Genomic DNA, 26,744 nt, shown 5'->3' with positions numbered 1-26,744 from the left:
AAAAATATATCATTAAGTAGAACACAGGACAAATCTCCCAGGACAAAGAGTTCTTATAACCACAGAGAAAGCTTTCTCCTGTATTGGAGCCCAAAGTACCAGCATTCATACAAGCTGGATTCACGAAAGCCTACTCTGTTAATCTTTTAATAGACAGGCAGATTCATAAACGATGATGTCCTTTCTCTTCACTAGTAAATTGGTGGCTAGGTCTGTGTATACTATTCTGCAATTCCACACAAGTGCTGCTGTTTCCTCATCTTAACTTGAAACCCTGGAACTCCACTGGGCTGGCTCCTAAGTGAAAATACCTACAGTGTTAGCCATCTCCTACCAGCATCCCTGAACTACTGCAGGAAACTGAGCGAAGGCTGAAACAGTGTTGTGTATCCATTTATTCCATTTGTATCTCAGCCTTCCTCCACAGAGCTCTGGGCAGCATATATGGGGAGTCTAATTTTATCCTTACAACAATCCTGTGAGGTAGGCCAGGCTGAGAGAGAGAGAGAGAGAGAGAGAGATTTGCTTAAATCCATCAGGTGAGCTTCATGGCAGGGGTTTGAAACCAGGGCTCCCTGATCTGTTCAACAGTCTGCTTTGTACTGGCTCAAAGTATTATGACATCACCATGGATGCCTCTCCATGGACACAAGCAGCATACCTTGAATCCCAGATGCTGAGGACAAACAGAAAGAAAAGGCCATCATTTTCATGCCTGACCTGTGAGTCTTCCAAAAGCATCTAGCTGGCCACTGTTGGAGACAGAATGCCAGGCTAGAAGGATCTTTGTTCCGATCCATTGAGCCCATTCTTTCCTACATCCTGCTGTTCAACACATCATTGTGATGCAGTCAACATGGCACACTTCTGCTTTCCGCTCTTCCAGTTTGCAAAGCTTGGCGACTTTTTATTCGCGTTGGCACATGTTTTCCTTCACCAAGTATGAAACGTGCCGGAATGTCTGCCTGCCATGGAAGCCCCCCAGGAGGCGGAAGGAGAAGCCCATGCAAAAGGTAGGTGGGCATGCCTGAATGGGCAAAGCAGATATAGGGCTGGAGTCCAATTGGCACTCCTTGTGCTTTTGCTCCAGTGAAGGCATCTGCTAATGGAAGAGGAGGAGAGGCAAATTTGCCCTTCCCCCTGCAGCAGCATCCCCCCATGTCACTTCAGTCCTGTTCTGGATGGTCTCCCATCCTCCAGAGCACATTTTGGGGTATTGTTGGGGCTGCAGGGAACAGAAAAAAATGAGCAAAAATTGCCTCCTCTTCTGTAAGCAGATGCTTTCCACTGAGTTAAAATCCCTTCCATTAATGCACCAGTTAGATGCAGTAGCGTAACTAGCTTTTCATGTGCCCTGTGCAAGGTTTTATTTTTGGGCCCCTTAATATTTTTTTGGGGAAAAATAACAATAAAACAAATACGATATAACAATTGTTTATAAATAATTTTCATTTCAGCAAAAATAATAATAAAACAAATACGATATAACAATTGTTTATAAATAATTTTCATTTCAGCAAATCCATTTCAGGGGCCCCTTCATCCTGGGCCTGTGCACCTGTTGCACCTGCCTAGTTACGGCACTGGTTAGATGTACAACCAATTGTTCTTTTGATGCCAGACAGAGTAGAGCTAGAAAGAAAAGAGATATGGAACTGCTTCTCCTCTGTCCATGGCAAGGAAGATGAGCCATAGCTCAGTGGGTAGAGCATCTATTTTGCATGCAGAAGGTCTCAAGTTCAATCCCCATCATCTCCAGGTAGGGTTGGGAATGTCCCCTATCTGAAACCCTGGAGAGACATTGCTAGTCAGCGTGTAAACAATATTGAGCTAGTTGGCCCAACAGTCTTAACCGGATAGAACGTAGCTTCCTATATTCCTTTGCATCTCTTCCCCCTCCTCATGGCACCATTTAATATAATGAGTGGTGTGATTTATAGATGGATGGATAAATACCAAGAAATCAATGTTCCTCCAAGGAACTCAAGGTGGTATGTATAGCTTCCGTCACCACCACCACTTTATCAAGCCTGTGAGGTAGATCAGATAGCTGAGAAACAGTGATTGACTCAAAACCACCCAGTGAACTTCATGGCTGAGTGGAGATTTGAACCCTGGTCTCCCGACACCTTTTTGAACACTTTGTACATTGCATCACATTAGCTCTCTTGCCACCATGTCATTTGCACTGTCTGTGCATTTCCCCACCTCTGCCACCAACAGCCAAGAATGTAAGAGGGGGCTGGGGGAGGGGCAAAGTGCACCACAGTGATGTCGCATCACACGTTATATTGCCACCTTGGTAAGTAAACCCACAAAGATTACTGTTGTAAACCCCCCCTCCCGGGACCTGCTGGTGAAGGGTGGGTAATAAATGTAATCATCATCTGCTGGGGTTTGGCAGGGGAGAGATTGAGAGCTCCAGCCCTCCTGCAACCACTCTGCACTTCTGTGTTCCATGAGGAGAACAAAAGAACATAAGAGCCCTGCTGGATCAGGCTAGGGGCCCATCTAGTCCAGCATCCTGTTCTCACAGGGGCTAACCAGATGCGCATGGGAAGCCCACAAGCAGGAGGATGGAGCTTTCCTCCTCTGGAGGCCTGCCCAAACACAGGAGAAGTGAAGCATCCCATCTCTTTTCTGCCAGCCTCCTCACTCACCTGCATGGAATTCTGGGTCACCTATGGCAGGGCAGGGAATCTCTTTCAGCCCGAGGGACACATTCCTTTCTAAGCAACATTCAGGGGACCAAGTGCCAGTGGTGGGCAGGGCCAGAACTAAAAGTGGGTGGGCAACGCATGTAATTTTTAACTTTGTTCAGCTGACTCGTTTCTACCTACACCCTCTCTATCCTCCGGGCAAGCAAAAGGCATTATTAGAGTTCAAGGACACATTTCAGGCAGACCAAAACATTAAAGGGGGATACAAAGCAGGGCCTGCAAAGCGCTTGGGCTTGGAGAGGGAGTGTGGCTGATGATGGGGGGGTGGAGTGGGGAGGGGAGAGTCCCAAGGGCCAGACAGAAAGGTTTGGAGGGCTGCATTTGGCCCCAAGGCCTGAGATTTTCCCAGCCCTGGCATATGGCTACCAGGCTAGTGCTTAAATTCAAGGCTGCATCAAACTAGATGTCAGGATCCAGAAAGAGACACAGAGTAGCTGCAGCTCTGTGTTTCCCATCACATCACCTCTGTCTCCCTCACAAGCTCCCACAAGGATCTAGATGGCTACTGTGAGATTACACAAAATAGTACTGATCTCCACCATGAATTCAGGTGCTAGGTTTATTGAAAGCGCTGTCAATTTTGTCCTGTTCAGGTTTGTCCTGGACCGTTTGGATTATTCCTCTGCATGTCACGCTGTCACTGTAGATGGTACTTTTTTACACAGAACAAGCAAAGCAGATTCCTGCCCCCAAGGAGTTTATAATCTTGAAAAAAGAGTGAGGAAAAAGTGATAGGATGAATGTCAACAAGATCCAATGTTAAATATTGCGGGGGGGGGCTAACACTGGTAGTAATAGGATGACAAGATCGGTCAATTTTGGTTCTCTCAATTTCTCATTTTCCCAATCTTAAATTCAGTTCTCCACATTTCTGCAGCAATTTGTGATTTTTTTAAAAAAAAATCCTCATGAAACTTCTCCAGCATTTTAGTGTGAATTTCTTCTAATAAACACATCTTTGTAGGCGATTTTGACTAAAGTACACGTTTTGCAAGCAATTTCTCCTAATATAATGCATTTTCTATGCTATTTTCACTCGTACAGTGCCTTGCAAAAGTACTCAGACCCCTGACCAATGCTCTCATATTACTGAATTACACGTGGTACATTGTAATTTCGTTCTGCATATTTTATTTTGAAACACTGAAACTCAAAATCAATTACTGTAAGGTGACATTGGTTTTATGTTAGGAAATGTTTGTAAGAAACATAAAAAACTGAAACATGTTGCTTGCATAAGTGTTCAACCCCTGTGCTGCGGAAGCTCCCAGTTTACACAGATGAAAGAAATTGCCCTATCGAGGACACAGTTACCTTACCATTGGCCTCCACCTGTGAACCATTAAAGTTGCTGTCACATTGTCAGGATAAAAACCCCACTGTTGAAGGATTGTTGGTCAGGCTGTGGATCTGAAGGAAAATGAAGACCAAAGAGCATTCTAGAGAAGTGAGAGATAATATAATACAAACGCATAGATTAGGAATAGGGTACAAAATAGTATCCAAGTGTTTGGATATCCCAGTGAGCACAGTTGGATCAATAATCACAAAGTGGAAGCTGCATCACACCACCCAGGTACTGGCAAGAAAAGGTCATCCCTCAAAACTCAGCAGTCAAACAAGGAGACTTGTGAGAGAAGCCACAGGGAGGCCAACAATCACTTGGAAGGAGCTACAGAGTTCCGTGGCTGGGAGTGGAGTAATGGTGCACCAGTCAACCACATGAAGAGCTCTGCATAACACTGGCCTGCATGGGAGGGTGGCAAGAAAGAAGCCATTACTCAAAAAGTACCATCTGAAAGCATGTCTGGAGTTTGCCAGAAAGCGTGAGAGGGCCCCAACTGTGATGTGGGAAAAGGTTTTGTGGTCAATTGAAACCAAGATAGAGCTTTTTGGCCAAAACTCAAAGTGCTATGTGTGGCGCAAACCTAACATTGCCCGTGCCTCAAGACACACCATCCCTACAGTGAAGTATGGTGGTGGCAGCATCATGCTGTGAGGATGCTGCTCGTCAGCTGGGACTCGGCATCTTGTTAAAACTGAAGGAAGAATGGATGGAGAACCTTGCTTCAGTTGTCCATGCTCTAGTAACCTCTAAATTAGATTACTGCAATGCACTCTACGTGGGGCTGCCCTTGAAAACGGCTCGGAAACTGCAGCTCGTGCAAAATGCGGCGGCCAGACTGATTACTGGGACCAAACAGTCTGAACATATAACACCGATTCTGGCCCGCTTGCACTGGTTGCCTATATGTTTCCGGGCTCGATTCAAGGTGCTGGTTTTAACCTATAAAGCCTTGCACGGCATGGGACCACAATACCTGATGCAACGCCTCTCCCGATATGAACCTACCCGTACACTACGCTCAACATCGAAGGCCCTCCTCCGGGTGCCTACTCAGAGAGAAGCCCGGAATATGATGACAAGAAAAAGGGCCTTCTCAGTGGTGGCCCCCGAATTATGGAATACTCTTCCTAATGAGATACGCCTGGCACCAACATTACTATCTTTCCAGCGTCAGGTAAAAACCTTCCTCTTCTCCCAGACTTTTTAGCATTTTAGCTTTTAGCATTTTTAGCATTTAGCATTCTAACATTCCTGCATTTTACTATTTAATATGCATTCAATATGTGTTTAATTTTGTCTTAATTTTTGTATAATTAATTTATTTTAATTGATGATATGTGGTTTTTAATTGTATGTTACTGGTTTTGTTGTTGTGAACCGCCCAGAGAGCTTCGGCTATGGGGCGGTATATAAATTTAATAAATAAATAAATAATAAAATAAATAAATAAATAAATATGGAGCAAAATACAGGGAAATACTGCCAGAGAACCTGCTTCAGTCCACTAAAAAAATGAAGTTTGGAAGGAAATTCACTTTTCAGCAGGACAATGATCCCAAGCACAAGGCCAAAGCAACACTGGAGTGGCTCAAGATCAAAAAGGTGAATGTCATACACTGGCCCAGTCAAAGTCTGGATCTCAATCCCACTGAGAATCTGTGGCTGTCTTTGAAAATTGCGGTCCACAAGCAACGTCCAACCAACCTGAATGACCTGGAGCGAATCTGCCAAGAATGGGCCAAAAGCCCTCCAACTGTGTGCAAAGCTGGTCCATACCTACCTACCCCAAAAGACTTACGGCTGTTATTGCAGCGAAAGGTGGCTCTACCAAATATTACTGTGGGGGGGTTGAATACTTATGCAAGCAACATGTTTCAGTTTTTTATGTTTCTTACAAACATTTCCCAACATAAAACCAACGTCACCTTACAGTAATTGATTTTGAGTTTCACTGTTTCAAAACAAAACATCATACAGAACGAAATCATGATGTACCATTTATAATTCAGGAATATGAGAGCATTGGTCAGGGGTCTGATTACTTTTGCAAGGCACTGTATATTCATTTTTATCCACACTTTCCCCTAACATATACAATTCTGTAAACATTGTTTACAAAATTTGAAAAAGTAAGAATTTCAAAAGATAGAGTAAATAGCCAGACTACATTTCTGGGCTTCCTCATTCCTTGTGACTTGAAGACGAGAAAAACAACAAATCATTCGCAAATTAAAGAACACACACATACACACACGTATATAGACGCTTCATGGACAAATGTTCTTCTGACGAGCAAGTTCAGTTTAAGCCCAGTGATTGGCAGGCTAGAGGAGAAGAAGAGCAGCCTGGCGCAGCGAGGCGGGCTGGCACACGGTGCGGGCCTGACCACAGAATGTCGAGCCAACAGCCCCTTCTGTTCGTTTTAGTGCCAGGCCTGGCATCAGAGGCACTAATGAGAGGCAGATGAGCCAGCCGGATCGAAGACTTAATTAGGTCCCTATCAAGCAGTGGTCTCTGCTTTTTAGCACTGTGCCACGTCACCATCCTCCAAAAGGCAGCCCAATCTACGCCATGCTGGGGTGCAAAAAACATTTTTTATGTTCAAGTTATGATGCTCTCGGCCCCAGCCCACCCACTGCCACGTAGACACACACATTCATGCACTCTCAGCATCACACATCCATGCACTCCATGCTAGTCAGAAAGCTGCTGACATGGGGCTCTGCAGGATCTTAAAGCACTCTCTCAAGATATTTCAGCTTCTGCTTAAAGCCGAAGAAGACGCTTGTTGCTTTTTCCAGTATGAAGCCCTAAGTAGCTGTAAAAGCAAAGGCTTGTAGCGGCAGATATTTCTTGCCGTATCTTCTCTTCCATTGCACAAACCTGTGTTATGCCCATCAGAATAACTCTGGCCAAAGGACATGAGCAGGATTATATCCTCTGGAGAGCAGGCAGGTTATGGGTCCAAAATGTTAGGGCACTTTCCCAGCATCCCCAAGGATACCAACTCCTCCTGTATAATCTTTGGATGCTTCTTTCAGGTAGTTCTGAAATAACACAACTGTGTTTTTTTTCTGTATGCTCCCATATCAGTTTAAATGTGCAGGATGATTTAGTTCACAGTGATCACTATCAGCCCATGATAGGAACCAGTAAGGTACTCATATGCCCTAGTGGCATCCAGGACTGAGTGTAGGGCATGCCCATGCAACTCATTTCTAAAAACAAAAGAATCAGAATTGTGTATCAAGGCTATCCTATTTAAGCAGCAAGAAAATATGAATTCTGTGACCTGCAGAAATTATGCAAATTGAAACAATTTGTGTTAGTTCCCTTTATTTTGCATGATTCTGTCATTTTTACTATTACACATAATTTATTCGATTGCTATTAGACTTGGAGAAGGACAAGAGAGCCTCTGATGATTGGAAAACATATCTAAATAGCTGCGTCCTGAGCATAATTAAACTATGGGATTCACTCCCACAAGAGGCAGTGGTAGCCACCAACTTGGCTGGCTTTAAAACAGGATTAGAAAAATTCATGGGGGAGGATAAGGCTATCAGTGGCTACTAGCCACAATGGCTATGTTCTGCCTCCACTGTCAGAGGCACTGTGCTTCTGAATACCAGTTGCTAGAAACCACAGGGGGGGAGAGTGCTCCTGCACTCAGGTCCTGTTTGCAGAATTCCCATAGATATCTGACTGGCCACTGTGAGAACAAGCTAGATTTGGTACCGAATTTTTCATTAATTTGTTTGCTCTCTTTTGTTGGATTTTTATTAGTGATTTTCTGCAACGATTTTCAAAAAAAGTTTTTTTTAAAAAAAAGGTCACCTGTAAAACATGAGAAGAATATTAAGAATAATTAATAGTATTAAGAATATTAAGATGTTTTTCCTTTCAAAATATCAATATCAACAAAATTTGCAAGGCAGAAAAACGGATCAGTAAAAGCAGTATCTAGCAGACAAAGAACAAACTCACATCAATACTGGCCTGTAAGGTGGCTGGAATGCTTTCAAAGCAGAACCATCCAACAGATCCCATCCCTATTACACACACACACAAACAAACACACACACATTTTCAGGTATATCTCTGCAACCAAAAAGGCTAGAAACTTTATTTAAAAAAATATGAAACCTGAGATCCATAAAGAGTCATAGCCTGCACTCTGCAATAGGGATGGGATCTGTTAGCTGGCACCAGGTCAAAAGCATTCCAATGACCAAACAGGTTGGTATCAATTCAAGTTTGTTCTTTATCCACAAGCCACTGCTTTTACTGATCTGTTTCCCCTACTGCAGAAAATATTGATATTAATATTGATATTTTGAAAGGAAATATTGATATTTTAAAGGAAATGTCAATAAAAGGAAATATCAATACAATACATTGAAGTAAATATTGATAAAAAGTTTGCTAAAATATAAATATCAGTATGTTAGGCTGATTTTATACAATAATATCAGTATTTTTAAAAAATCCATTTCTGAAAATAGCCACAGAAAATCATTACAGAAACAAGCAAATTAATAGAACATTCGGTACCCACTCTGAGTTGGGTAGAATTCTAGCACATTCCTTACTCTGCAGTCAGTCAGCATCACATGCATCACAGCACCTGCATTCCCACAGAATCACAACACACCTGGTGCAGGGGTATTGGTAGGGAAGGAAACAAGCATCTAGGTCAGAGCACAGAATGCTACCATCTGATCATTTTGTTACGTGCTCCGCATTTTCCCAAGAAGCTCCACAGAAGTTTTAGAAGTTCTGTTCTGAGATTGCTTAGTTTCCTGTGGAAGAGAGGGCCCCTAGCTTTGTGTTGTTTTTCTAAGATCTGCTTTATTTACGAATATGACATAAATGAAGATTAGCAGCATATGCACATTCCTGCTATGCAACAGATCCTTCACCTCACATCAGATCTCCAAAAAGAGGCCCTCTGCACTCTAAGACGCTTTGAAGCTTTCAGCTTTCAACTTGTTTTTTTTATGCATACACACACATACACACACACACCTGCATCTTCTCTTCAGCCCAGGGATGGGGAACCACTGGTCCTCCAGATGTTGTTGGACTTCGGCTCCCATCAGTCCCAGCCATCATGGCCAATGATCAGGCATGATGGGGGTTTCTCCATTTCTGCTTTAACCAAAAAGGCTGGTATCTGTCACTTTCCTAATCTCTGATGGCTTTCCTTTCCCCAACATTCCAGAGGTATATCTGTGAACCATTCATTACTTGGAAAGTTCATTTAAAAAAAATTTTTGTTCCAGTTCAGGTTTGCCCCCTCCAAAAAGGAACTAATTCCATTGCAATTCAATTCACAATTCATTCAGGTGGTCCTCAGGATTTTTTTTTAACCTTCAGAATTTTACATGCTCCTCTGCTAAAGTATAAAATATATGTAAGAAGACTAAGAAAACATCAAAACACACATACACAGTTTAATGTGAACCATGGTTTTACTTATTTCCCCCCCAAATTATTATCTTTAAGCTTAAACAACAACATCACTTTCTCAAGTAGGTAGAAATGGTATTGACACAATCAACTACAGAGGTAAGTGAGATAAAATTGAATTAAAATTAAAATTGAATTGAATTTAAAATTGGCCAAAATTCCACTGCAAAAGTAATCAGGTCACCCGGAAATTATAAGAACTACTTTCAGGTGTAATTCAGAGATTTTTGAATTAATTCACTGAATTAGTTAATCTGAGTAAATTCATTCCAAGCACTGCCATGAACCAAGAAATCATTTTCTAGCAATTAGTTCTCATATAAAAATAGAACCATCCGGGACCATTAACTGTCTTTTTCTGACCAGGAATTGTTTTAAAAGGCAAATAATGGATGGATGGACGCCTTCAAGTCGATCCCGATTTATGGCGACCCTATGAATAGGGTTTTCATGGTAAGCAGTATTCAGAGGTAGTTTTACCATTGCCTTCCTCTGAGGCTGAGAGGCAGTGACTGGCCCAAGGTTACCCAGTGAGTTTCATGGTTGTGTGGAGATTCAAACCCTGGCCTCCCAGGTCCTAGTCCTGAAAAGCCCATCAAGTCCGTCCTCCAGTGTACCTCTGAATTCATGTGTGTGATGCAGATCACAGCCTGACACAAGCAGGGAGGACATGCTTCACAGAAAGTGCTTGCAGAGCCACTTCTTTCAAGAAGGGAGCCAAGGTCTTTCTCTCTTCTTCCTGTCATCCCCTTGCCCCACCCTAGCAGTGGTGCCAAAGTTTTGATTGCCCCTGCTTTCCTGATTTTATCAGCAGCCTTTCTCATTGACATTTTCCACTTTCTCATTGACATTTTTCCCTGGCACGAGGATGGGGAAAGTTTAATATTTTTTTCTGTCTTTCGTCAGGCTTCTATTAGGCACAGGAGCATGGATGTTCTCCTCCTCCTCCTGCCGGGCGGGGGTGGGGGGTGGAATTGGTTTTAATGATGGCTCACCTTCACAATAGCCAGAGGAGGAGGAGAGGGAGATTTATTAGCCGCCCTTCACCAATAGGTCCCAGGGCAGGTCACAACAATATAAAATACATTTCTAAAAACAGTTAAAACAAAATACATTCACAATTAGGGAGTAAAAGAGGAGGAGACAAACATGTTTTGGCCAGAGCTTGGCAAAGTTACTTTTTTATGAACTACAACTTCCATCAGCCCCAGCCAGCATGGCCACTGGATTGGGCTGATGGGAGTTGTAGTTCAAAAAAGTAACTTTGCCAAGCTCTGGTTTTGGCTAATATGTGTTTCAGTCACTGATGCCTGCAGTCAGGTAGCTGTCACTCACAGAGACTCTGGAAAGAAGGCAGACAAACAAATTAAAAGATCAGCAGCTTGACTGGGGCAGAGATCTCCAAACACCTTAGCTGAAAGTTGCTTCAGGAATGTCCAGATAGAGGATACGGTGAACTTGTCTCTCTGCCTTCCAAATGGGAGCATGGAACTTTGGCCAGATGAAACAGAAGCAGGGCCGGCCCTATCTTTAGGCAATCGCCTCCAGTGGCAGATGGTGGTGACCAGCAGCGGCAGCCTCCCCAGCTTTTCCCCTTAGAGCTATGTGTGCCACAAGCCTGTTATGTACCCCCTAAACTAGCCTGCTGCCATCAGGTGCACCAGAAGATGCTATCACATTGCTGTTGTTGAAATAAGATTCAAACGCTAGTCCACTCAGCTTCTGTGCATAGGATAGGGGACGTGTGGCATTTTGTCCTTTGCCTCAGGCAGCAAAATGTCTTGGGGCAACCCTTAATAGAAGTGATACAAATTTTGTCACTCTGCAAGTATTTCATATGTGACTGACACTACAAGTGCTTTGGAGTCAGGGGTGGGTAGGAGATAGTTTTGGAACTATTGGTCAGTCTGTGAGTAAATTGCAGGGGGTTGACAAGGACTTCTGACTCCCAATTGACCAACAGAAACAACTAAGCGCTTCCTACCCCCCTCCCAGCCCCCAATATAGGTCACTGAAAAATAACATTTGTGGGGCAACCCAGGAGTGAATTTTTGTGTGAAAGGATTTGCTAGCTTGGTTCCAGTAGTGTTCACAAATTTCTGGGCTTAACATGTACTCAGAGGCACCATGTCCCTTATTTTTTTAGTGTACATCTGTCAAGCCAAGCCATTGTTTTGCACCTGGCCCTGGTTAGAGGATCTAAAGGTAATAATAATAGTAATAATAATAATCCCTGCAAGCCTGATGTATTCCCACCACTGCCTTAGAGCTTCTCTCACATTTTTGCAGCTGCATGTGTGATTCTTGTTGCATTCTAGCCAATGTTAATGTGGCACCTTCTCCATTATTCTGCTAAATTTCACCTTCACTGACGTTTCCAAATGATCACAGAAGGCCTGACCCTGTACATCACAGCAGCACCATGCAACAGCTCAGTTCCTCTGCAAACTAATTCAGTTGAGCTTTGCAGAACCTGAGCTGCTGCTTCAAAGAGGTCCTGGCAACTCCTTAGCACCCTTGCAAGTTAATTTAGATAAATGTGGGGAAATTGTAGGACTTGTCAGGGCAGTGGACATGAAGCTGCAATGCTTGGAGCAGAGACCAGAGGTGCCTAATATGCCAAGCCCTGCCATTACTAAAGCTACTCCAGATCAGGAGCAGTGTTGAATGTTAGGAGTTCCAGGGAATAGGAAAACAGAAGGCATGAAAATGGGAGTGCAGAAGGGAATAAAAGGCAGAAGTATCAAATAAACTTAATGTCAAATTGTCTGAGGCTTGGATGCACACCACACAGATCTGCTCGAAACAGAGAGCTTTGCTTTGCATACCGCATGTCCTTTCATATCATTTACACTTGCACAGGTGCAATAAGGCTTTGGCAATGATGGCACATCATAAATGTCATCGATTTCCTGTACATAGTTTGTACAGGAAGGATACACAATTTCTCTCTCTGTGGATATGTGTATTTGAGATTGCCTGTCTATAGTTCTGTCTTCATACAGATGTGTGCACGGCTGCACCAACACATTTATTTCTATTTTCAGATGTAGTTTTAGGTCAGCAAGTCCCTATTTTATCCCTTGAGTGTTTGTATTAACTCTCTACATGCATGTCAAGGTAGGTGCGTATGTGCAGCCCTGCATTTTGTACACAGTATACATTTTTGGATGTGTTCCCTGGTTTATTCCTTCATATTTGTTTGGAAGTACATATTCCATCACTGTACTTTCACGCGTCTTTTTCATCTGCACATTTTTACACTGTTTTGGCAGCGTGTTTTGCCTGTAAATGGCTTCAGACAGGCTAGACGCACCTAAGTCAGAGGCAAGGCCGTTGGTCCAGAAGGGCGTCTCGGGATATTGGATTCCTCACTTAGGCAACTTGAGCCCCTTCTGAATTATTTACTCTCCTTCCAGTAAACTGCTTCCATAGCCCTCAGTCAATGCTGCTCCCTGGAACTTGGAGTCCCTCAGGCCTCATTTTCCCCTTGAGTTGTCCGGCCTTGGGACTACTAAACCCACAATCCTTGGCGGTCTTCCCAGCCTCGCGCGGCTCTTTGGGAGATGCAGTCTCTCCCCTCCGCTCTTGCCGATTTACGAGCAACACGAGAGAACTACAATTCCCAGAAGCACTTGGAATCTCGCCTGCCTCCTCCTCCTCCTCCTCCTCCCCCAGCTGGCTTGAAGGCTGTTATTGTTGTTGCTAAAAGGTTAGTGGAACAGCTGATTGCTCTCTGGGTAAGAGACGTCTTCTGTCTTGGGGAAGGGGACGTTTCTGCTTTCTCTCTCTCTTCTCCGCTTTTCTTTGCTGCTGCTTGGAGGGGGATGGAAAGAGTGGATTTGGTGTGCACTGGGACAGGGAACCCCTTTCCCCTTCTATTTCAGGAGCATTTGATCACATAACACTTCCTGTGAATGCTGTGAGCAAAACTAAAAAAGGGGGGTGAGTTGCCTTTGCCACGCCGTCTATCAAGGGAGTAGTTTTCCATTGATTTCCACTCCTTCCTCTCTTAAGAAGCGGGGGGAGAAAAAACAGTATACCAAGGCCTCAGCAGGCCTTTAATGCAGGGCTTGCAGCACAAAAGGGGGGGGGAGACGATCGAGGGAATCTCTGCACTACCGTATCAAATAGTTAGGTCTTTCCTAATTACATTTACTTTTCTCTCTCTTTTGCCCCCACCCCCCGAGTCTGCCAGTTTTGAGTCACCAAAAGTCGTTGTTTCTGTCTGTTTCCGTGCTGAATAGGCCCAGGATGTTCTACGCCTGCAGTTTTTCTCTCCACTCGATTATTACTCTGTCTAACTTGCATATTATTTCGGTACTGGGGCCTCTCAAAAATGCGTAACTGCCAATAAGATGGAAGGACTGTGCGAGAGGCTTGATGTTTATTTGAGGGAAGCAAGGGACTTCTGGTTGCTTAAAAACAAGTTTTCCTTTGTTTGGCATTGAGCTCCTCAGGAGCTCAAACCCTGACGCCCGATAGGAAGGCAGTTTTACAGGAGAGTCATAACCTTTCCCAAAAGAAGGTGGGGATTAAGATCCGCCTCCTTCCCCAAAATTGCACGCGATTTCACCACCACCCCTTATAAACCAGGATGATGGGTTCCCTTGCGTAAGCCTTGCACCAGGCCAGCAAAATACTTAAGACTTCGTGATCCTTCCCACGCTTCTGCCTCTTAGATGAACAGATCTGATTGCTGGTTTGTTTTGCTCTGCCCAGCACAAACGTGTCTGGGCTCTTGCCTGGCCTCTGATTGGTGTTCTGCTTGGAGAAGCTCCACCCAGATGCTCCTGGAGAAAGGAATTTGGCCAACAGTGCTAGGAGCTGCCCGGGTTTTGTTACCCATGTGGTTTGGCTGTGACTCTGCCTGGGTCATGGGTCATTTGGGGACAAACTTGTTGCCTTGACTTGTGTAGCTTAGAAGGTATCTAGTACAGCTCCCATTTGACAAGGTTTCATCACAGGCTTCCCCTATAAGGAAAGGTTGCAAGGTCTGCTTAGTTGAAGCTTTACAATAAAGGTGAGAGAGGGTTGTGATAAGGGGTTTATCAAAGTATGCATGGTGTGGGAAAAGTGGATTGAGATTTTTTTCTCCCTCTCATAACACCTGGGATCATCCAGTAAAGTTGAACAGTGGACGATCAGGACAGACAAAAGAAAGTACTTCTCCTCACAGTGCATAGTTAAACTATGGAATTCACTTTTGCAAGATGTGGTGATGGCCAGCAACTTGAAATGGAAATGGACTGCCTTCAAGTCGATTCCGACTTATGGTGACCCTATGAATAGGGTTTTCAGAGGGGGGTTACCATTGCCTTAGATGGCTTTAAAAGGCGGTTAGACAAATTCACAGAGGATAAGGCTAGCCATGGCTACTGGTCATGGTGCTCATATATACAACTTCCAGGATCAGTTCAGCAGTATACCTCTAGATCAGTTGCTGGAGAACAGCAGTGGAAGAGTGCTCATGCCTTGCTTGTGTCCTTCCTGTAGGCCACTGTGAGAAGCAGGATGGTGAACTGCAGGCTGTTCTTATGTGTTAAACTAACTCTGAAGAAGCCGTTGCAGGTACTTGTGGACACAGAGGCAATAGATTTGCAGTGTGGTGTAATGATTAGGCTAATGACTATGATCTGGGAGACCAGTATTCGAATCCCCATTCAGCCGTTAAGCTCCCTGGGTGACCCTCGGCCAGTTACCCTAACCTACCTTAGAGTGTCGCCGTGAGGGTCAAATGAAGAGGAGAGAAACATGTAGGCCACGTTGAGCTTCTTGGAGGAAAGGTAGGGTATAAATGTAATAAAATAAATAATAAATATCCCTGGGCAATAAACCTCCCACTCAGTTATATCATCCTTAAGCCATCCTCACAAGAATGTAAGAATTGCCTCCAAGTTGAGAGTAAGGTTCATTTCATTCAGCGTTCTGTTTCCAATGGCAACCAGCTAAATGCTTCCCACATCTCTCAAGCTGGCCATGAAGCTGGCCATCCTCTGTTCTGTGTCCCCAGAATCTGGTATTCAAAATAAGCTGCTCCTATACATGAAGGTTCCATGACTAAGGGCTGTTGATAGATCTGTGGCCCAATAATGTAAGTAATCCTTACTTAAAGTAGCAGCTGTTGCCTTATCTTGTGGAAAGGAAGTCCACAAGTGGAGCACACAAGAATCTGCAATTGAATGTGTGTGGGTCAGAGATCCTGAGAAATCCATACAGCTCCATGAGCTGCCTGACCTTGCTGAAGGTTTGTACCAGTCATGTTCTCAAAACTAGACAACTTGTGCAGAGTTTGGGTTGACAAAACCTTAGTGGGTTTTTTAAGCTTCCTTATGCTACCATGTGGGCTAGAAACTTTTTCCCTTTTAAAAATATTTAGTAAAAGAACACATGCTATGCTGCAGTGTGGCAAAATGTCACACGAGGCCCCTAGGAATGCCCTTCATTCCTAGGTTGGGCAACCTCCTGGATTTGGGGGTGGAGGGAGATGAGTAGTGTCAGACATGGTTATATCATTAGGGAATACATGAGTTACTTTCAGAGACTCAAGGCCAACATTGTTAATAATTGCTGTACATCTTCTGCTCATCTGGTAAAAGCCGGGAGCAAGAGTGCTGGTATCTGGGCTACATTCCAGTGTAGTTGACTGATACCTTGCTTTGATGGCAAAGAATGCTTGTCATCCTACCCTTCCAAATTTATAATGCTATGAGCCTAGATCTCAGTTCAGCTGCCTTGTGACTGATCTTTATTACTTTATTTTATACCAGGGGGCTCTGCCTTCCTGCTCACCCCACTCGCCAACCCCCTCCCCCAAGGCACCCCCAGTCACCCCCACTCCCTTTGCCAACCTACTTGCCTCATCTGTTCTGCTGCCACCCCACAGCCCTACCGCCCTGGACAAACTTTGCCACTGCGCAACGCGCCTAGGCCACACACCAGCCTTCCGCTGCCGCATAGCCGCCACCACACCTAGACTGCTCACTCACCAAGGCTGCCACTAACGCCTTGCCTGTTTGTGAAGACAGGTAGTACAAGTGGCATACAGATGGGAGAAGCATTCATGCTGATGCTTACATTTTTATGTATATATAGATTGAAAATGTATAAGCCACCGTTCAGCTTGAGGTTCACAGTAAAACATGTTATTCCCAGTGCAACAAATGGAATTAAAAATAAATAAATAAATGAAGCCAGTAAAATCAATAAACCAACAGGCCATAGCCAGAAGACAAAACCCAGCAAAAGCCATACAGATATTTAAAACCAGCTAGTTAACAGGCTGGAATTTCTGAGCAAATTAACAAAAGTCTTTTGTCTGGTACCAACATCAGTTTTGGTACCAGGCGAGTGTCTCTGGGGAAAGCATCCAAAATACAGAACATTGTAGCCAAGAGATCTCTGTCTCTAGTTACCTCCTGGCTGACTTCTGATGGTGGCTGGAGGGTGGTGCTCAGAGGATGGCCTCACAGGGTGCGTGTAAGTGAAGACTTGCCTCCATCATGGGCTGAGTGAGTGCCAGCCAACTGCTTAGCCCCACTCCCTACCTTAGAAGTCATCAAGTGAGCTCTGCTGCCTAGGGAGCAGTGATCAACGGAGGGAAGACCAAGGATGAGGACAGGAAATGCCACCCAAATCATCCTGGCATCCTAGGAACGCCATATTATTTCTGTTGCTGAAACCAGACTTGAAAGTTGTTGATTGTCCGAGAATCTTTTGTAAACTGCTTTGAGGACCTCTCGGGTCAATAAAGTAGGAAATAAGCATTCTAAAACATGAGTTCCCAAACTGTAGCCCGCAGACTACCAGTCGTCCACAGGTTTCATTCAAGTGGTTCACGGCGTGTCTGTGACTGAAGATGGGAGATGGTACATCCATGGTATTAAATATTTGTATTGATTTTAATTATGTTTATTGCTTCTTTTATTTCTTATATTGTATTCTTATGTTGTATTCAATTCTATGTATTTCAAATTGTCATACAATAAAATACAAAATATAAGAAATGAAACAATAAATTTGCAATTAAAAACCATATAGCATCTAGCACAATGCGTTGCAATTGATACAACAGTCAGAAAAATCATGAAGTAGTCCGCTAAGACCCTCAGCAATTTTCAAGTGGACTGTGGGGAAAAAGGTTTGGGAACCACTGGTCTAAAATACATATATGAAACAGGCAGGCTCATGTTGTAGAAGCAGTCCTTTATATGTGCTGTGCTAAAGGCAATGCTGTCTGTCAACAGTGCACACAAGAAAGAAACCTTCAGTTCCTCATTTCTTTAGGTTAACTCAGTGGTTTTCAAACACTGTTCAGGGAATCCTTCCCTGTTGATTTGTGTGCCAAGGGAAGTGCTCATCTGCCAGAAAACCATTGAGCATTGCAAAGGATTCTGGGATGTGTGCTAGTTGCCCACTCATTACATATGGGATGCTGACTTGGCCAGTTGGGCTTAGCTGTCACCTCACACAGAGAGTGTGCAGTAGAATGCACCCCCTCCATGGCTACGTATGTCAGGAGACCCCCAATAGTAATGGGTAAACCACATTTCAAGGACATTTGGCCACCATTATTGGTTTTCTGAGTGAGGAACTCACTGTGAGTTTTTCAGGAACCCCAGAATTCCCACTTCCCCAAGTATAGTTTGAAAACAACTGGGTTCATTGAACTGTGTAGGTTGTATTCAACTAAGTCTTACTCAGAGTAGACCCATTGAAATTAATAAACATATATGTGTTTATTAACATCAGTGGGTCTACTCTGAGTAGGACTTGCACGGAATATGCCACCCTGTGAGTGTTAGAATTTTTCCTCATGCATAAGCTGAGGCTGTACAGCAAGTTAGGTGGCCTGTTCTAGTCTCTCTTGTTTTTCCTTCCAGCTGTGTCCCATGGCACTACTATAGGACTTCAAGGTCATTGCCCAGTGGGTGAAAATGGGCCAAGATAGATAGGACTAGGAAACATGTTACAGAGCATACCAGCAAATCGTTTTCACCTATGTTTGTCACTGATCTTCAAGTGCCAATTATGGGAAGTTCTGGCAAAACCTGAAATCTAATTTCATTAAACCTTTTTTTAAAAAAACAAAAAACATGTTTTTAACCTTTTTTAAAAAAAAGTCTTCAAAGCTTTTTAAAAAAATGTTTTTAAAGTTCTTTTGTTTTAATGTATTTTAATGTTTGTTTTTATGTTGTTTTAAAGTGTTTTTAGTGCTTTTGTTTGCCGCCCTGGGGTCCTGCTGGGAGGAAAGGCGGGATATAAATCAAATAATAAATAAATTACTGCCAAAAGCTTTTCCAGCCTCACCCAGCCCACCTGCCTGCTCCTGACTTGATAGCAGAACTGCACCAAAGCTGAAGGAAACAGTGGAGGGAGGCTTATGGGAGAGGCCCTGATTCAAATCCCTGCCCATTCAGTCATGAAACCTGCTGTGTGGCCTTAAGCCTGTCCTCTCACCTGTGGTATTGTGAGAATAAAGTTTTGAGTTCTTTAGTAAAGTGCCCTGTTCACTGAATCTGTCAGATAAATTATTATGAATTATTATATTTGTGCCAGATGAACACTGATCAGGTGGCAAACCTGTCTAGGTATGGCTGCTCTCTCGCTCTCTCATATGACTCTACATTACAGAGAGTTTTGTGGAAAGGAGCAAGATCTGGTTGTGCCTTTCACTGTACCTAGCATTGATCTACCTCTGTGAATTTGCAGTCAGTGTTCTGTGCAGAATTCAGAATCTTGTGTAAAAAGTAGACTCCATACAATTTCACTTTCTATATTTCTCCCTCCCAGAATACCATTATAGCAGTGGTTCTCAAACTTGTTTGGTTCGCGGCACACTGTAAAACATATAAAAAATTTCTGGCGCACTTCGTGTACAAAATTAAAAATATATTAATATATTTTAAACTATGAATAAAAATAACTTAATAATAATATACTTTCATAATATTCGCGGCACACCTAGCCACCTCTTGTGGCGCACCAGTGTGCCCCGGCGCACCGTTTGAGAACCACTGCATTATAGTATCATCTCTCTTTTTTTCCTCCCACCTCACCTCTTGAAACTTCAACCCTTCTGCCACTTCTTTGGCTTAATATGTTAGCCCTACTGAAACAAAGCCTGGTATATAACAGAACTGAATCACATTCACCATTTGTTTATTCCTGCCTCTCCTTTGATATTTCTATTGCCTTTTCCCATCGTCACAGTATGGATTCTAAGCTCCTTGGAGCAGAGACTTGCTTCTAAGGTTGTTTTCACACAGTGGCACTGCAAACTACAGCGTGATGACCAGGGCCGTGGAGTCGGTATGTCAAACCTTCGACTCCGACTCCTCTGTTTTTCTACTGTCCGACTCTGACTCCTTCATAAATGGCAAATGTATATTAATTTTTCTGCTGTCTGACTCCGACTCCGACTCCTTCATAAATGGCAAATGTATATTAATTTTTCTACTGTCTGACTCCGACTCTGACTCCTTCATAAATGGCAAATGTATATTAATTAATATTAATATTAAAATATAAATTTTATTTTGAAGTCAGAGCCAGTACATTTCTTCTGACTCTGACTCCACCAAAAGTAGCTTCCGACTACACTCAAAATTGCTTCCGACTCCGACTCCACAGCCCTGGTGATGGCAGCCTTCTAAATGCTGCAGGGCCATAGCAGTGAGGTGATCGAGCAAGACGGGTGGTGAGTGTGGTGGGCGGCAGCAGCCAGGTGGCCCAGGTGAACCACAGAGGAACAGTCATGACAGGCCGGGGCAGCTCCTCAGCAACGGTCCTGCTCTGCTGCCACCACCCACCTCACCAACAATGATTCCAGCCTCAGTGGCAGAGGGAAGCAGCAGGAGAGCAGGATGGTTTCTGGCGAGCTGCCCCAGCCTGTCCGGAATGTTCCTCAGCAGCTCGCCTGGGCTTTCCAGCCGCCGCTACGCGCCTCATCATCCACCACCTTGCAGGACAAGGTCTAAAGGGAGAGAGAACATAAGAACATAAGAAGAGCCTGCTGGATCAGGCCAGTGGCCCATCTAGTCCAGCATCCTGTTCTCACAGTGGCCAACCAGGTGTCTGGGGGAAGCCCGCAAGCAGGACCCGAGTGCAAGAACGCTCTCCCCTCCTGAGGCTTCCGGCAACTGGTTTTCAGAAGCATGCTGCCTCTGACTAGGGTGGCAGAGCACAGCCATCACGGCTAGTAGCCATTGATAGCCCTGTCCTCCATGAATTTGTCTAATCTTCTTTTAAAGCCATCCAAGCTGGTGGCCATTACTGCATCTTGTGGGAGCAAATTCCATAGTTTAACTATGCTCTGAGTAAAGAAGTACTTCCTTTTGTCTGTCCTGAATCTTCCAACATTCAGCTTCTTTGAATGTCCACGAGTTCTAGTATTATGAGAGAGGGAGAAGAACTTTTCTCTATCCACTTTCTCAATGCCATGCATAATTTTATACACTTCTATCATGTCTCCTCTGACCCGCCTTTTCTTTAAACTAAAAAGCCCCAAATGCTGCAACCTTTCCTCGTAAGGGAGTCGCTCCATCCCCTTGATCATTCTGGTTGCCCTCTTCTGAACCTTTTCCAACTCTATAATATCCTTTTTGAGATGAGGCAACCAGAACTGTACACAGTATTCCAAATGCGGCCGCACCATAGATTTATACAACGGCATTATGATATCGACTGTTTTATTTTCAATACCTTTCCTAATTATCGCTAGAAAGGAATTTGCCTTTTTCACAGCTGCCGCACACTGGGTCGACATTTTCATCGTGCTGTCCACTACAACCCCGAGGTCTCTCTCCTGGTCGGTCACCGCCAGTTCAGACCCCATGAGCGTATATGTGAAATTCAGATTTTTTGCTCCAATATGCATAATTTTACACTTGTTTATATTGAATTGCATTTGCCATTTTTCTGCCCATTCACTCAGTTTGGAAAGGTCTTTTTGGAGCTCTTGGCAATCCCTTTTTGTTTTAACAACCCTGAACAATTTAGTGTCGTCAGCAAACTTGGCCACTTCACTGCTCACTCCTAATTCTAGGTCATTAATGAACAAGTTGAAAAGTACAGGTCCCAATACCGATCCTTGAGGGACTCCACTTTCTACAGCCCTCCATTGGGAGAACTGTCCGTTTATTCCTACTCTCTGCTTTCTGCTTCTTAACCAATTCCTTATCCACAAGAGGACCTCTCCTCTTATTCCATGACTGCTAAGCTTCCTCAGAAGCCTTTGGTGAGGTACCTTGTCAAACGCTTTTTGAAAGTCTAAGTACACTATGTCCACTGGATCACCTCTATCTATATGCTTGTTGACACTCTCAAAGAATTCTAATAGGTTACTGAGACAGGACTTTCCCTTGCAGAAGCCATGCTGGCTCTGCTTCAGCAAGGCTTGTTCTTCTATGTGCTTAGTTAATCTAGCTTTAATTATACTTTCTACCAGTTTTCCAGGGACAGAAGTTAAGCTAACTGGCCTGTAATTTCCGGGATCCCCTCTGGATCCCTTTTTGAAGATTGGCGTTACATTTGCCACTTTCCAGTCCTCAGGCATGGAGGAGGACCCAAGGGACAAGTTACATATTTTAGTTAGCAGATCAGCAATTTCACCTTTGAGTTCTTTGAGAACTCTCGGGTGGATGCCATCCGGGCCCGGTGATTTGTCAGTTTTTATATTGTCCATTAAGCTTAGAACTTCTTCTCTCGTTACCACTATTTGTCTCAGTTCCTCAGAATCCCTTCCTGCAAATGTTAGTTCAGGTTCAGGGATCTGCCCTATATCTTCCACTGTGAAGACAGATGCAAAGAATTCATTTAGCTTCTCTGCAATCTCCTGATCGTTCTTTAGTACACCTTTGACTCCCTTATCATCCAAGGGTCCAATTGTCTCCCTAGATGGTCTCCTGCTTTGAATGTATTTATAGAATTTTTTGTTGTTGGTTTTTATGTTCTTAGCAATGTGCTCCTCAAATTCTTTTTTTGCATCCCTTATTGTCTTCTTGCATTTCTTTTGCCAGAGTTTGTGTTCTTTTTTATTTTCTTCATTCGGACAAGACTTCCATTTTCTGAAGGAAGACTTTTTGCCTCTAAGAGCTTCCTTGACTTTGCTTGTTAACCATGCTGGCATCTTCTTGGCCCTGGTGGTACCTTTTCTGATCTGCGGTATGCACTGCAGTTGAGCTTCTAATATAGTGTTTTTAAACAACTTCCAAGCATTTTCGAGTGATGTGACCCTCTGGACTTTGTTTTTCAGCTTTCTTTTTAACAGTCCCCTCATTTTTGTGAAGTTTCCTCTTTTGAAGTCAGATGTGACCATGTTGGATTTTCTTGGCAATTGGCCATTTACATGTATGTTTAATTTAATAGCACTGTGGTCACTGCTCCCAGTCAGTTCAACAACACTTACATCTCGCACCAGGTCCCGGTCCCCACTGAGGATTAAGTCCAGGGTTGCCGTCCCTCTGGTTGGTTCCATGACCAACTGGTCATGGAACTGGTCAAGAGGAGGCTTGGTGACCTGTAGGGGGGAGGAGGAGGAGACTTGGCCAGGTCTCAGAGGAGGGAGAGTTTGACAAGGCATAGGGGCAGCAGAAGATTTGGCTGTGGGGTCAGTGGGGCTGATGTTTCTTTGCATTTCCGGCATGGGGCAGTCAGAAGGAGAAGCAGAGGCAGGACTGTAAAAGGCTTTTGGTGAGCTCTAAGGGAAGGGGTGGTTTGGGCAAGAGATGGCGGGGTGGGCAAGCTAAGTGAAGCAACATATACCACAGTGCAGTGGTGTAAATAAATCATGGCGCTTAATGAATTGGTCTTCATAGTTGTGGAGATATAATCTGCCAAAGATACTTCTGTGTCCTGCATTCCTGTGACCTTTCCTCACAGTCTCCATCTGTGTTCCTCTGTGCATGCACCCCCACTTCCCATTGTTCCTTATATTGTCTTCCCTGCCGGAAGGCAACATTTTCACCAGAGGTTTCCTAGTTTCATGTAAGTAAATAAAAACACCCAACTTGACTATTAGACAGAATGAAGTATATAAATCATAATGATTACGCATAATAAGCAAATTGTATTGATTTGCATAGAGTTATTTCAATTTGCAAGGGTTTGTAACACTCTGTGGGCTGCTTTGGGAGGAAGGGCAGGATATAAATTTAATCAATAAATAAATACATGCATACATTCATACAGAAAGGCCTGCGCTGTGTGTATTCCGCAAACACATCGTCCCATTGTAGAAACTGGAACTGAGCCCAGTATTTTACATCCCAAGAAGCCACATAGTGCAACCCTGTTTATGTTTACTCAGAAATAAATCCCATGTTATTCAATGGTGCTGCTTACTCCCATGTAAGCATCCATAGAATTGCAGCCTCAGTGTTGTTTATTTCTGTAAAGACCCAACCTAAGCAGCAACATAATCCCCCCCACCCCCAAATGACTGGTCCCTGCCCCATAGAGCTTCCAATCTAGATTTCAGCAATGGGGAAGACGAGAGAAGAAGAGGAAAGACGAGCAAAGGATGAATGCAAGCAAATTGATTTACACACGCTGAAGCAGAGTTTCACTTTGGGATGAGGATAAGAAAGGTTTGCATGTTTGTGGGCAATGCCTGGTAAAAATTTAAGATGTTTGGTAATATTCAATTGGGGCTTCCGTGACACCCATAACTTCCCCCTGCCACTTTTGCATGGCAGAAAATATGCAAAAATAACTAGAAGTATGCAGTTTTCTCATGCAGCTTTTCAAAAGTTACAGAACATGGATTTTCTTGGTGCAGAATTTTAGCACAAGCCTCTGCCTTGCCCCGCATAGGCATATGAAGTTGCCTTGTCCCGAGTCAGACTCATTGGTCCATTTAGCCCAGCATTGTCTACTCTGACTGGCAGTGGCCCTCGCAAGGTCTCCGGACTGGAAAAGGCCTTTGTCTGTCTGAGATCCTTTTAACCAGAGAGAGGCAAAGACGTATAGGACAAGTACTATTGCTCAGCTCTGGGCCGACGTCCTGATACGCATTTGCCTATCAAGAGACTTACAGCTCATCTTTCAACAACCGACCTGGCTTTTGCCCTGGCAGACGCTGTCCGTGCCGGCACAGCTGCAGTTTCCAGGCATGATGGCAGCTTCTCTTGCCCTGCTGACCACCTTCATTTCCCTTGCAGCCACCAAAATGGAAGAGGTGGAGTCCCAGCCTGGCGTGGCTTTCCTGAATGTGGCCTCGAGCTATGTGCCCCACGCAAAGGTGGAGTGTCATTACAACCTGCCACCTGGCATGAAGCCATCAGCCAGAGACTGGGTCGGGATCTTTAAGGTATTATACCAGGGAGAGGGTGGAGGGAGGTTCTAGGAATGATGGGGGAACTGAAACTCACACTTTCTCATTTCCCTTATGTTGTCACTTGCAGTTGTTGTTATTGCCTTTTTATCCCACCTTTTCTCCATGGAGCTTAAAATGGCTTCCCCCCTCCATAGTATCCTCACAAAGAACCTTGTGAGGTAGGCTGGCCCAAGGTCACCCAGTGAGCTTCATGGCAGAGTGGGAATTTGAAGCCTGCTCTCTCAGAGCCTAGCCCAAAGGAGCCTTTGATTGCACCCTTGGTGCCCATTTATCAGGCCTGCTCTACACATACAACAGAATGAGTGGCAGAGCCCTGAGGATGGAGAACGGCCGTACTACTTCAGACTACAGGTGTCAGGGAGGTGTCACATTTTTGTAAAGCTGTTCTCCATTTAAAAAGGAAGAAGAATTCTGCAAATAGAAAGCTAACACAGTAGGGAGTTGATGTTCTAGTTCTCCCTTTTTTATCTTGCTGTTACAGGATGTTCTATATATGGAGCAGTCAAAAATGGCATCCCCCCCTTCCGCCTTCCACTTGGAGTAATATAGTGTCTTCTTCCCTTTCATCCTGCCGCATGTCCAAGACCCAGAGTCCATGCAATGTACGAGGTGGGGAAGGGGAGGTGGGGAAAGAGGACAAACACTCTTCCTTTATGCAGCCATAGAAAGGGAATGCTGTTTATTCAAGAGCAAGCTGGGGGTTTCCTTTTCTGTCTGCCACAGTCATTGGGAATTGAAATTTGGGGGCTTAATTCAGCATTCTTTCCTCTTTACCTGACCCCGACAGTACTGGGGAAATACTTCCCACCCTTCAGTGAATTCTGTGGGGGGGAAATCTGGATTTACCTCGAGACTCAGAAATTCTTCATCAAATCCTCGAGATGTCAATTGTTCTTTAGTCCTGCTGATGATGTAGGGATGGAATGTGGCTTTATGAGCTGCGGTCATAACAGAATGAGGCACAAAAGTCATAGGATTTTAAAGCTGGAAGGGACCTCAGAAGTCATCTGGTCCAACCCCCTGCTCAATCCTCAGCACCCCTGAGGGAATATAGGAAGCTGCCTTATACTGAATTGGCCATTGATCCACCTTGCTCAGTACTGTCAACACTGACTGGCCGTGGCTCTCCAGGGTTCAGTCCCAGCTCCACCTGGAGATGCTGAGGATTGAACTCGAAACCTTCTGCTTGCAAAGCAGCTGCTCTACTGCTGTGGCCCTTCCCCAAGAGGCTGGTGGTCCAACCTCTGCTTAAATACCTTTAGCGAAGGAGAGCTTACCACCTTCCAAGGCAACTGTTGAAGAGCTCCTAGTGTTAGAAAATTTCTCCTGATGTTTAGCCAAAATCTTCTCCCTTGCCATTTCAACCCATTGGTTCAGACCAGAGTGAACCTTCAAAGAAACTGGGAGCACATTTTAAGGTTGCAGGGAGCTCCTTTAAAGTTTCTGCATTTTTTTTCTTTACAGAAGAAGCAGTTTGTATTCAAAGCTTTGGAAGAAGCACTTTGAATCCAGGCCACTTCCTCCAGCCGCCTCGGCTGCACTCGGGAGTTCCTGAAGAAGAACTCCTGAGTGCAGCTGATCCCAGCTGATTGTCAGGGTTTTGGTTGTGCAGGGCTGTCTTCAAGCACCAACAATCAGCTGATAGTCAGGGCTTCACAGTGCCTTGCAATGGGCTTTGCAAGTGCCACCAATCAGCTGATCAATGGTGCCCGCAGCCACCTTTTTGGCCCCTCACTTGATGTCATATATAATGGCAGGTGTAGGGCAGGTGGATGTGGCATGGCCAAAATGGCCTGGCAAGACAAACAGGTAGGCCTGGCAAGCCTAAATTAGGTCCTCGGGCCAGAGGTTCCCCACCCCTGGTGTA

General features: G+C 44.3%; 1 protein-coding gene across 3 annotated transcripts in view; it reads left to right on the top strand.

The window, feature by feature from the left end:
- The first annotated feature begins 13,159 nt into the window (after positions 1 to 13,159).
- The window catches only part of CALCOCO1 (calcium binding and coiled-coil domain 1), a 34,843-nt gene continuing 21,258 nt past the window's right edge, over positions 13,160 to 26,744 (top strand). The window contains exons 1-2 of one of the 3 annotated variants that reach the window (XM_061615082.1): positions 13,160 to 13,252; positions 24,702 to 24,850. In XM_061615082.1, the coding sequence (XP_061471066.1) occupies positions 24,710 to 24,850 (141 nt within the window). In that variant the 5' untranslated portion in view covers positions 13,160 to 13,252; positions 24,702 to 24,709. Of the gene's footprint in view, positions 13,281 to 15,090; positions 15,112 to 24,701; positions 24,851 to 26,744 lie in introns of those variants that run through there. The other 2 variants (XM_061615081.1, XM_061615083.1) reach the window with 2 other exon arrangements.

Source organism: Rhineura floridana, chromosome 3 (assembly GCF_030035675.1).
Source record: "Rhineura floridana isolate rRhiFlo1 chromosome 3, rRhiFlo1.hap2, whole genome shotgun sequence".
NCBI classification, from domain to species: domain Eukaryota; kingdom Metazoa; phylum Chordata; class Lepidosauria; order Squamata; family Rhineuridae; genus Rhineura; species Rhineura floridana.
Note: the sequence above shows the minus strand (reverse complement) of the source record. Positions and strands in the feature narration are given on the sequence as shown.